General features: G+C 31.3%; 1 protein-coding gene across 6 annotated transcripts; it reads left to right on the top strand.

The window, feature by feature from the left end:
• LOC109357147 (protein downstream neighbor of Son-like) lies at window positions 4,531–12,535 on the top strand. 6 transcript variants are annotated; one of them, XM_019600901.1, is made up of 16 exons: window positions 4,531–4,651; window positions 4,820–4,970; window positions 5,911–6,011; window positions 6,098–6,233; window positions 6,367–6,455; window positions 6,535–6,691; window positions 6,791–6,993; window positions 7,936–8,090; window positions 8,179–8,274; window positions 8,656–8,777; window positions 9,369–9,470; window positions 10,038–10,147; window positions 10,283–10,370; window positions 10,767–10,966; window positions 12,141–12,363; window positions 12,412–12,535. In XM_019600901.1, exons 1-16 carry the CDS (start codon window positions 4,557–4,559, stop codon window positions 12,424–12,426), a joined length of 2,043 nt encoding a protein of 680 aa, XP_019456446.1. In that variant the 5' UTR covers window positions 4,531–4,556; the 3' UTR covers window positions 12,427–12,535. The 6 variants fall into 6 exon arrangements, with proteins under 6 accessions (XP_019456446.1, XP_019456445.1, XP_019456451.1 ...); XM_019600900.1 differs by having other exon boundaries at window positions 12,141–12,535; XM_019600906.1 differs by lacking the exons at window positions 12,141–12,363; window positions 12,412–12,535 and adding an exon at window positions 11,144–12,004.

Below are 12,662 nucleotides of genomic sequence, written 5' to 3'. Positions count from 1 at the left end.
AGAACATTTGTCTCTGGATACAGTGATAATGTAAAAAACTCTTACATTGTAAACATATATTTATTTTTCTCGTATTTATTTATGGCTAGATGCATATATGAAACTTAGAAAAGAATATCAAATTATTAATGAAAACCAAATAGTTTAGGTAATGATATTAAAGTTTAAATAGGTTTTAATCATCATTTGACTCACTCCCTTTCTACGTGTCCTAATCTAGAAAGTAATTGACACTTGAATGAAACACATTTTTTTGTATAAAAAATGTTTACTCCATATATTAATTGTATTGATCTATTAAAAAATTATTTTAATAAAAATGAGTAAATAATATTGATATCCTCAGTTTTAACGAAATGACATAAATTTTTATCTATTCTTTTTTGTATCTCCAAAAATCAGCCTTATTTATATCTATATATTACACTAAGCATACATTTATGGTAAATAAGCGCGATATTTTAAAGTGTAAGAGTCGATATATCTTTAATATTTTTAGTTCGTTACAAAATTCATCAATAATTTTAAGGAACTCTTGTTTAAATCATTTTTATATTATGTTATAGTGAAACAAAAGTATTGAAAATGTATTGACTCACATATCATCTGTATTTGTCTTCACAATATATTATATTTTATTTAATTTAACTACACTTATCATATTTTATATAAGAGTTAATTACAGTGACACTCCCTGAGTTTTAGTGAAATTACACAAATCACCCATCACTTTTCTACACCTACACAAACTTCCTAAAGTTTTTATACTTTCATTACACTACCACCACCGCATGAAAAATAACTGTAGTCTTTTAAACAAAAAATTTGATAAATGCACTTAAGTTAAACAAAATATGGTATATTGTGAGAAAAAATCCAAATAATATCCAAATTAATGTATCTTTATTATTTTTTGTTACAAAATGCATCAACAATTCTAAAAAGATATTGTTTAAATCGCTCTTATACTATATCGTAACGAACCAAAAATAATAAAGAGGTATCGACTCATATATTATTTGGACTTGTCTCTACAATATATCATATTTTGTTTAACTTAATTGCATTTATCACATTTTTTGTTCACAAAATTATACTATTTCTCATGCAGGTGTGATCAGTGTAATGAAAGTATAAAAATGAGGGAGGTTTGTGTAGGTGTAAAAAAATGATGGGTGTTTTGTGTAATTTCACTAAAACTCAGTGTTAATGTAATTTACTCTTTATATAATATATATATATAAATTAGGAGTTTGTCCAAATGCATAAAAATTAGGGTGTGACTTGTATAATTTCACTAAAAGTGATGGAGTGTAAGTATAAATTTAATAAATAAGTATTTTTAACCGATGACAAATATGTAGCACAAATGGAGATTTTCTCTGAATATGATTATCACATGTAGCAAAAATTCCTTTAAAAATATTTAATCATATTTCATTAGTGACCTCTTTGAAGATAAATGAACTCTTCATATATTCTATGACAGTGGTCAAACCTTAGCCTAAACTCTATCCCATAACACCTTTAACTTCAAAGTGGTTGGATTACACTCAATATTTTATATTTTTATTCGTTCTCTCCAATAAAATAATTCAATTTATATTAGTATATCATTTTAGTTTTAGAAAGTTTCTTATAAGAATCCATAACTTACCATACTTTAATATTATATAAATTTTCTCATATATTTAGTTTTGTTTAAATGTTAAAAAATGTTCTTATTAGCCAAAAGGTGATTTATTTTGAAATTAATGTAACACTCTCTTTTTATTTGTTGAATGGTCCAACAACTATTATACATGTATTAGTTTTGAATTTTTTATATTAAATTTTATGGTTTTGTGACATTAAGAAAGCTAATGTCTCTTACACTTTCTATTTATTCGTTGAATGATCCAACTACTACTATATATGTATTAATTTTAAGATACATTTATTAAAATTTTCATTAACTTCCAAACTTCTATATAAAGAATAAAATTATATCAACAATCATGGTTTAGAAGAAAGTTAATCACTCTGATTTTTAGTTGTATGCAACAAATAAATATTTTCTTCTTCTTGATAGTGTCAAATTTGTGAAAAAAATATATTTAAAAAATTATTAATAAGTTTTGACAAACACTACCATGCCTATCTACCAGTATTTTTCCAATAAATGTAACATAATTTCATAAATAATTCATACATATATAAACAAAAGATGTAAAACTTAGCTTATTATGAGTGATAATGATTAATTTAATTTTATAAAAATAATAAGATTTAAGTCGAAAATATAAATAAATATAAGAAATAGTAGTGTTAAAATTAAATATTTAAATATCATGTCACTGCAATTTTTGTCAATTTATTCTCTTCCCTATTGAGTAAATAAAATTTAAAACCAATGACATAAAACGAAAATTCATTCTATATAAGTGTAAGAAAATTCCCATTTGTATATTGATTCGAATGAAATCAGAGACTCTATGTTCGGTATTTTCTATTCCTATTCCTTGTTCTACTTATCACAATGCATTTTTATTCTCACAGTATTAAAGAAAAGTTTGTCCTTTTCCTTTTGTTTTTAATAGAAAAAATATAATTTTAATATATAAAAAGATTAATTATCTTATATTATTATTTCCCCCGTTTTTATAGTACTAGAGATAATTCTTAGAGATACATGAATCATTTGTATAAGTAGATTGTTATTTTTTATATTTAGTTTTGAGATATTCTTTACAACATATTATATATTTGATACGTGGTTGGGCCAATTAAACACATTATATTACATCGAATAAATGATAAAATTATATAACTATTCCTACACGTAAATATGGTTAGATCTATGTATTCACATAGGGATATCACATGTTCGAGATAGGCCCATCAAAGCAGTGTATTCAACAAATCATGTTCATTGTAGCTTTTTTTTTTGGGTACAATAAAAGAAATAAAAGACTAAATAAAAGCAAAATCTAGATCCACAATGGTGTGTGCTTCTGAAGTTGTATCCCAAATTTTGATGTGATAAGAACCTCCTACGAGTAGTTCGGCCATAAAATAGGCCCAACATATTTTCCTTTCTGTAAATAAATTGAACTTGGACCATCCAACTCTATGCAAGCAAGTCATTAATATTGTTAACAACACGGGAAAGTAAATGCATGTGAATCGACATGAGAAATAATCTGGACAACCTGAAACTATCTCTGAACCTCGTTCCATAGGCATGAGTTATGCTAATATAGGAGATTCAATGCCAAAATTTACCGAGAACCCATATAGCCATAAGTCCTCATTGTTTCGTAAAGGACTTCATTGAGAATTCAGATGTATGTCATTAATAATGTTCTTATTTAAGCTATACAAATCATTTTTAGAGAGAAATCAATTTATATCAATGGTTGCATACTAATGATATTTTTTCAGATTCAATTCTTGTGAGCGACACTTATTGAAATGAACAATCACACAACTCGAAAGAATTTAGTTCCTTATCAAAAGATAAAAAGATTAATACTAGTTTACTATATTCTATTAGATTATTAGTCTCTTACATATAGGTGGAAAGATAACTAAAGGAATAAAAAAACATTGCTAGTTAATAATAAAAATCAAAAGAATTTGTTGTAGACGTACAAATGTACAAGGTCACACCCTAGCTCTAAAGTGAAAACCCCCCATAGAAGTATGAGTCCACTTCGGTCAATCCAATATAAAAATTCAAAATATAAAGATAAAATGACATTTCTCTATATCGAAATTATATATAATTTTCATCCTTTTCCCATCTATATAATTCAGCCATAATTTAGATATATTTATTATAAGATAATTATCTTCTTCTCTCAGAATATGTTTGAAAATTATGAGGGAAAAATAATGAGATAGATAAATAGCAAAGACTGGTGAAGGGAATAAGAAATGAAGAAAAGCCAAGTTAAATCTATCTTATATTCGAGAATATGAAATTTAGATGAGAAAAGACTAAAGTAACAATAATGCAAAAAATATTATTATACTATCACTTTTAAAATCTAATTAACAACAATAAATAAACAAAAATATAATTATAAAATTGTACTAAAATTATTTAGATATTTTGATATGTTTATTTTCAGAAGAAAAAAACTTAATATACATAAAACTTTTCCATCTCTTTCTTTTAACTTCCAAAAAAAAGAGATTTTGTCCAAAGTCATATATTCTGTTCCACTTAAACAAGTCTCTCAGACATAATCTTAAATGTTTGTTTGGAATTAAATTTTAGAGATAAGAAAAAGAAGAGACATGAAATAGACAGGTCACGTGATTTTAAAATTATATTCCTCCATTCATTTATTTCTTAGACTCAACCCGCAAATAGAATATAAATACAAATGAATATAATATTTTAAGGACTTTAAGGCTTTAATATCTCTTTATGACAAATTAAATATTTTTACGCTATCATGTTAATCTTTATTAATCATAGTTTTTACTCTTAAATAAAAATAATACATATAATTTCAATTATTAATGCAAAGAAGCTAAGCTTCTACATATAAGTGTTGTCTGCTATAATGAAAAATAGAGTTTCATTCCTTTTCCGCTTCTGTGACATTTTGGCGGAAACTCATACGCCACCGCGCACCATTGAATTTGAATTGAATTTGAGGCTAGGGTTCTAAGGTCACCGCGACACAAATTTCTCTTTCAATTTACGATCATCATTTTTATGCATTATTATTCCCTTTCTTCTTATAATAACTACTATGCCTCTTCGAATTCTGAATGTTAATTAACGTTACAGATTTTTATGCCACTTGATTTTTGATCGGAGAAGTGGTTGCGGCGACGTTCTTATGGCGAAAGTAGCTACACCGAATTCTGTACATCATAGCTCTGGGAGAATCGGATTAGGGCCTCCTAAAGGTGGTAGTGGTAGTGGTGGATCTATGGTTAATCTTAAAAGAAAGACACCATCTGAACTTAGGGTGAGTGCAATTTATAAGCACTTAGTTTTTTATTTCAACTGGTCAATTTGTTGTATTATGATTTATGAAAGAAAATTATGACATTGTTTGGTTTATGTGGTCGGTCAAACTTAGGGGTATAAAGGCTTGTTTGTTGTTGTTGTTTAATTTGTTGTATTGTTATGAAAATGATCCGGTTATATAATTTATTGAAATCTTTTACCAAAACTGTCATGTGAACTCATTGCAAATGTTCCAATATGATTATAGTTTAGAGTAAAATGTCATTTTGGTATTTGCAACCAACCAACTTAGTCCTTTAAAGTTTTGGTCGACAAGCTAATTCCATGAAAGATCAAAATATGTACCAAGTTTGTCCCCGAGACTAACTTGACATTCTAGATGCATCCCACATGACATTCCAGATGCATATCAAGTTAGTCTTAGGATGAACTTGGTGCTTGTTCTTAGTTGCCAAAAACACATTCCCTATCTAAGGCAGAGAACTTCTATTGAGATGCCTTATCTATTTTTTCCAAAAACACATTCCCTAACTTTCAACTGCTTAAAGCAAAAGTGTAGCAAATGAAAAACACATCCATAATGTAGCAAATGACCCTTTTATTCAATTATGCATTGCCACATTATTAGAAATATTTGACTCTTATAACAACCACCTCAAAGTCATACCTATGGTGATATATGATTAGTTGATGGTGTAAAAAAATTCAGTGTTTGTGTATCAAAATTAAAGTATTAAACTCAAAATCTATTTGTGTTGTGATTTGGGCGTAAAGTCTGTGTATTCTGTTATGAGTTGCATATCTATTATTCAATATGTTGTGGTTCATATGCTAATATGTCATTGAATTGAATTGGAAGGATTTGTTTAGTTCCGTGTTGAAAACTTGTATTGCATTGCTGTGTAGAAAAAAATATAATATCTATACATGCTTGGCAGGGAGAACAGTTGAAGCGGGCAAGTGCTGTCGGCCATACTGAAAGTGTTGTGGACCATACTGATGAATCTCCACCCCCCTTGGATGGTTTTAGTTCTAATAAGTAAGTTTATTCATTTTCTCTTTCAATCTGTTATTTATTGTCTGCTGAGAAGTGAGAACTGGTTGATTTATGTTTGCACTTTGCAGAACCACCAAGGTAGATAATGGGTTTAAAAAGCCAGGATTGTCAAGGACTTCGAGATACACTGACACACGTGTTGATGAATTATTTCCTGCCAAAAAGTCCAGGTTTAAGACTGTCTCTGGAAAGGAAAATGCAAAGGTTAATATACTTGCTCACTCATGACTCAATCAGCTTTAGTTTAGTCATTCGACATCTTCATTATATTACTGATCTCAGGTTTTAATGTTGTTGACATTGAACAAAGTAACCTTGTTATTACTTATATGTTCAGGAAAATGAGTTCTTAGAGAAAACTAGTATCCTTAAGAACCTTTCAGTATTTGCCAATTCAGAGACCACAAGACAACAAGGAATTTCACGGTTTGCCTCTTAGTTTATGCATCTTCTTGATCTCAGTTAAATTTCCCCTTTGGTTGATTATATTCCTAATTGTTGTCAGCTTGAAGAACTCTGTTGCTTCAACTGAAGTTAGCATAGATGGTGTATTACAAGCTTGTCAAACAACTGAAAAGTGCAGCCAAGGGAAGTTTCTTAGTGTTTCTGAACTTTCATCAGCTGCTGATAGATCTTCTGGTTTGGCTGCTCCTGTTGACATGGTATACAATGGCAGATGCAGAATTTTTCTTATCTACTAATTTGCATTGCAGATCCTGTATCTTAAAAGGGGCATTGTTACTTAAAATTCTTTTTTATAGGGCAAAACATTAAGAGGACTATTTGCTCTTGATCCAAATGTTGGTAATGGTTTAGCTGCTGAATCATCTGAAAAACGTGGAGATTTGACATCAGCCTTCACGGGAATTTTCTTCTCTGAATGTCATGTACCCGGCCAGAAGGCTCCTTTGGATCTTACTCTGAAAACCAGTATGCGGGTAGTTTGCTCCTCTTCTGTGAATTGGTGAGTGCATAGAATGGACTATAGGAATAGGATGAGCTGGAGCGAATTAAAAATATTTAACACTGAGATGGATAGTTTGTATGTTGAGAGGGTGAATTTTTCAATGTACGATGAAGTCCTTGCTGATGCCAAATGCTGTTATACCAATTCGATTGGTCTCTGTCAATATTACACAGATGCGTTGGCAGCTAAAACTTGTTAAAACAATGAGGTTGAGGTAAATTTGATGAGAAAAAGGTTGCCATTTGATTTGAGAAGAAAAGTATTGTTGATGCTGCTTTTATAAGAATACCGCTGATGTTGCTTTTATAAAAATATTGCTGATGCTGTTTTTATAAAAAGTATCGCTGGATAGTGCTATTTTCATAGCTGTCTATATTTTCAATATTTGAATGAGATTTGTAATACATGGCTTCACATGATTCCCCCTTTTCTGTCATAGTCTAACAATTAGATGTTGATATTTCATGTTTTCATTATATAAGTTTGTTTTGTGACTTTTGTGGACATTGCACGGTTTCACTCTCTTATTTTTATCTGTGTGCCATGTTGATGCATCACTTGTTTATGTGATTTGCTTGGATTTTTATTTCATGCTTGCTTTGGTATCACCAATGTTTTAAATTGCGGTTGCAGTCGTGATTGCGGTAAGGGTTGCGGTTACTGTGATTGCGGCCATTGCGTTGCGGATTATGGTGTGAATTATTCTGTGATTAAAAAATATTTTTGAATTCGATGTGGCCTGATGTGGCCACATCATTATGATTCGGTGTCACATCACAATTGCAGTGTGATGTGGTTGCGGCAGTCACCGCAACCATAATGTTGCGGCCGCATCATGTGATGCCATCCATAATTTAAGTCACAGGGTATCACTATCAGCTATCCTTGCTATCCATTTTTGTCTTTTTGTAAAAGCTTTCTTTCATTTCTAAATTTCAGGATACACAGGTCAGTTCTGTGTGGTGCCATCCCTTTTGAGATTCAAAATACGAGAGTCTCACAGGGTTCTAAAATTTTGCATTCGTGGATATATCCACAATCTGTTCTACCACCGTCTCTCATATCAGTCTTGAGCTCATCAACAGCAGATGGAGGTTGTCAATCAGCTTTGAACTTGCCCCATTTCCATCCTCTTCTTTGTTGTCATTTTCTTAACTTCATCTTTTTTCTTTTATGGAATAGAATTGGAGTTCTTAAGGAAACGGCAAGTTGATTGGGAAGAATCTTTTCGCAACCTTTATTACATGCTTCGAAAGAACATCTGTGGCCTCTTTTACAGTAATGATACATAACCATCATTTTTTGTCTATGGAGCTATACTGAATTAAGTGATTAATGATTGTAGGCATTTGTTTATACTACTTTTTTTTTATGTTGCTGCTACTGTTCTTATTTCCTCATCAGCTTTTATTATTGTAATTTGTAATATAATTTATTTCTGAATAATGATCAAATATCATGATGGAAATACACTTGTTTCTTTAATTAATGTAACTTCCCATAGCATTATTAATGTATAGACTTAATTTTGCCATTCCTTGAACCTTTTGACTTCATTGTGCATTTATATCTATTTTTGTCATAAGAATAAATTTATTTATATAGGAGTGTATAGAAGAACTTTATGTTGATTTTTTTCCTTCTCATTTTGTTTACTAGTTTGCACTTCCCAGTTTGTGGTGATGTTCACTGGTGGTGACAGCTCGAAAAGATCCAATTGCTCATGCAATGCTTATATCTCTAAGTCAACCAGAGGTTTGAGATCATTGTTGAGAGAGCATGTAAGTCACTCATAAAAATTATGTATCACACTGTTTGATGTTTATTTATAGTCACTCATTTGCTGTAATGTTCGCCTAAGGGTGACTAGTTTTTTCATTGATGCATATAAAGCATATTCCTAGGGAAGTTTTTGTGGAAGTTACTAGTAAGTTTAAATACTTGATTTCTTTTTCTTATTATCAATGAATAGTAGTCTCACTCTTCATGCCAACTATATGTTTTGAGTCTGTTTATTGAGTAGGTCACGGCGGGGAGAGTAACTTGGGATATGAATTTCTGATACTGGCTTTACTATTTTGATTACTAGCATTTTAACTCTACAAAATGCATTCCAGTTGTCTTTCCAAATTGGCTAGTTTTAGTATTTTGGTTCTGTAGTATTTGGCAGACGTTCAGGGTGAGTAACAGCCTAGGTTAATCAATCATGATGTGTGCAGTTTATTACAAGTACTATTTAATTTTTTTAAGATTTCCAAGTATGCTGTTTGTTAACCAAGGTCCCATTTATTATTGTTTTTTAAAACTATTATTAGTTATTATATTGGAATTTTCCCAGTAATATTTATACCTTTGAATTTTTTTGGTACTAGGATGTTTGTTTCTCTATGCCTCTCTGCCATTCAAAAGTGGAACAAGTCACTACTGAGGATCTTGCTGAACTATCAGAGATAGAGAAGCAAAACTTGGGGCAGGTTTGTAATATGCTATTGCTATTACTATAGCATTTGTTTTCCAAAGGGATGTCCTGTCTAATCCTGTCGATGACAATGGACAATTTCCTGACATAGTGTACTCAGTAATTCTGTTGATGAATCTAATACCAAATACTGAAACAAACTACAAATGCTTCTCAAGTCGTATCAAGTGAACTATTTAGAGTTTAGTTTTGACTTATTGTCCATCAATTTTTTTATTCTATCATTTAATTATGTTAGGTATGTCATTAAAAGAGTTTGGCTCCTTCGGTAAAACTCTTTTTGTAATGTGACACATGATTAGACAGTAGTGTAAAAAGTTATAGATTTTGATCTAAATTAAAGTAAACTATTTTTATGTATGGCAATTTCATTGATAAACCTACCTTAACTTTTTCAGATCAGTTAATCTCTTCTGACGCTTACATGTTCTCACATTGATATTGATTGTTTATTTTGTGTATATGCCTTGTGCTATGAAAGTTTGGCTATCAGTTAATTGACACTGTGTATAAGTTTTATATTTTTTAATTGATTAGTTCATTTCTATTTAAAATAACACAGACTCGACGGTTATGGTCATTTTCTGATGTTGATAATAGCCCAGAATCTTTGCTGGTTTTCATTGGCAACGACCAAGTACATGGTTTATATGATGTTTTACTAAATTACAGGTGACTATTTAATGGTTTACTCTCTTGGTAGCTTTTAGTCCACTTTTAGTTATTTACGTACATGAGTTAGACTTGTTTAATCCACTATTAGTTATTACCTACATGGTTTAAATTCACTGTTAATGCACTCTGCAGATCAATCTTGACCTCACTGTCTGGTATGGACGTACCTGTCTTGTACTCTCCCGTGCCCTTTCAAAATTCTTCTTTGTCATCTCCTAATGTATGTGATAATCCCTGGCCTGATTTTCTTTCTTTTTGTATTCATTGAATGCATTACTTCTGTACCTTGTCTTTGTTGAAGTTTAACTAAATTATTAAACTGCCAAACCAATCCTTTTACCGAGATTACTTGAGCAAGGAATGCGATTAGCACTTTCTTCATAGTTTCTTATCATCCAGTTGCAAATATTTTTGTTAGTTGTTTAGTTTGTCAAATCTGTGCACTGGAATTGTGCAGATTTATGGTTATCTTATCGAAAACATTGTAGAGGAACCAATCAACCTGTTATTTGGAATTGGAAATCGAAATTTATTTTCCTTTTCCCATTTAAAGCTTATTTTTTGTTTGTAAGTGTCAAAGAATAAATGTTACAATCAATATACTTCTCTTTCACAGATTAAATGCATGGAGATGAGAAGAGCTGAACATATTGCTGCTTCTTTTAATGGATCTATTCTGAAAGATAGTGAGTCTGCCCAACGTTCATCAGATGACCTTTGTTGTAGCATTGAAATTAAGGATGCATTTCTTCCACCTTGGATTATTAGTGGTATATGTGCATTGATGGGATCGGAAGGAAGAAGCTTCGAGGCAAGGTATGGGTAGCCTTTGCTTGGTTATATCTGTCCATACTCCATAGTTTAATTGAATTGCTTAGATATGAAGAATTCACATGGTCAAATACAATTCCGCTACTTTTAGCTATTCATGCGTAGTTGCCCCAAACAATTGGGCTTAAAGGTTAAGACTAGCTCCCTATGACCTTCTTGCAGCACATGCAGCAAATGGAAGGTCAGTGAAGGAGAATTCGGGCATACATTCAAATACGAATAACCTTCACATCTAAAGAGCATTTCTTGGTGATGAACCATGATTTTGCAGACAACTCAACCCAGGCCCAGTATACTCTGGAACCTGTGGTGGAGCTGATAATGTGGATCTATGGCTTATGGATATCTGGTAATGAAGCTTTCTAATACATGAATATGAATTTACCTCCCTTGGGATTATTATTTATGATCCTAGGAACTAACTCATTGGGAATAAATTTACATTTTGATTACTCGAGGTTAGCTCTTATTACACCCACGCCCCTTGTTGTTTAAGAGATTACGCCTACCTCTTAATTTATTGTTCACAAAGACAAATGGAATAGGAAACTAAATAGGAGAAGTGTGTCTAATTTGTCAAAAATAGAAAGTTTTGTGGTGTACAACAACTACAGAAACTAAGGAATATGTTGTGTGGGGTATTGAGTTAATAAGTGGTTACCTCCCAGGTGGTCCATATGATAATCATATATCTGTGATTTCTGATATTTCTATATACTATTTTTGTTTTTAAATAATCTAAAGCAAGATCTTGAATCACATTCCTTCCTGCATATGAATACTACATTGGGCTTGTCCTTTCATTGCAGCACTACTGTTTGTGTCAACCTAGTAATTGTCCTGGGTCACATGGAGTTCTACTAAACATTAAGAATTTCTTGAGCGTTTAGCAATTTTCTAATCTTTTCTTGCATCATTGTCGACATCTTTATAATAAGAGGGTTCGCTTGATGCAACGGTAAGGTTGTTGCTTAATGACCATGAGGTTATTGTTTCAGATCCTGGAAACAGCCTCTCCGCTTGCAAGGGTTAGACCGCACTAAGTAGGAGCCTTGTCACTGGGCCACCCTTTTTATTGTTGAGATCTTTGTATTCTTGTTGCATCATGCATTGTTATTTGAAACCTAAATAATGTTTACTTTTATCTTGCGATGAACAGTTTTGTGACGGAACCTAGCTCGCTCGGCTTGAATGTTGCTTTAAAATCAGCTTGTGAGAAGTCAGAATCCAAAGCAACAGGAAGTGAAAACATGCAAAACTGCAGTGATACATTTGGCATTTCAGAAGCAGTAGTCACCTCTAGCCTGCAATCTTGTTCACTAAAAGGTTTGAAGTATTATGATGGATCTTATACAGCTACTCTTTCTCCTGTAACTTATTTTCATCACATTGATGAGTAATTTATTTGTGTCCTTATCATTTTCCTTAAGCATCCAGAATATTAAAAAACAAGGAATTTTTTGTGTTTTTAAATCTATCTGGATGAACATGTTCCTACCCAGAACTTGTATCATCAAATGCCAACTGTGAAATGTTTCCTTTTTTGTCAATTAATTGCAACTATAGAGAAATATACATTTAATTGCAGAGAATATGAAACAGTTCTAATAATGTATACATGAAACCGATGGACCATTACTTACTTCAAGTCTGGTTCCACAACTATTGATTAAAAAATTCT

Source organism: Lupinus angustifolius, chromosome LG09 (genome assembly GCF_001865875.1).
Source record: "Lupinus angustifolius cultivar Tanjil chromosome LG09, LupAngTanjil_v1.0, whole genome shotgun sequence".
Lineage (NCBI taxonomy): Eukaryota > Viridiplantae > Streptophyta > Magnoliopsida > Fabales > Fabaceae > Lupinus > Lupinus angustifolius.
The sequence above is the reverse complement of the archived record's forward strand: the minus strand, read 5'-3'. Positions and strand labels throughout refer to the sequence as shown.

Coding starts and splice junctions, on each gene's coding strand:
- LOC109357147 (XM_019600900.1), top strand. CDS start 4,557: ATGAAAAATAGAGTTTCATTCCTTTTCCGCTTCTGTGACATTTTGGCG. Junction 4,971..5,910: donor AGACACCATCTGAACTTAGG/GTGAGTGCAATT, acceptor CATGCTTGGCAG/GGAGAACAGTTGAAGCGGGC. Junction 6,692..6,790: donor TGGCTGCTCCTGTTGACATG/GTATACAATGGC, acceptor TCTTTTTTATAG/GGCAAAACATTAAGAGGACT.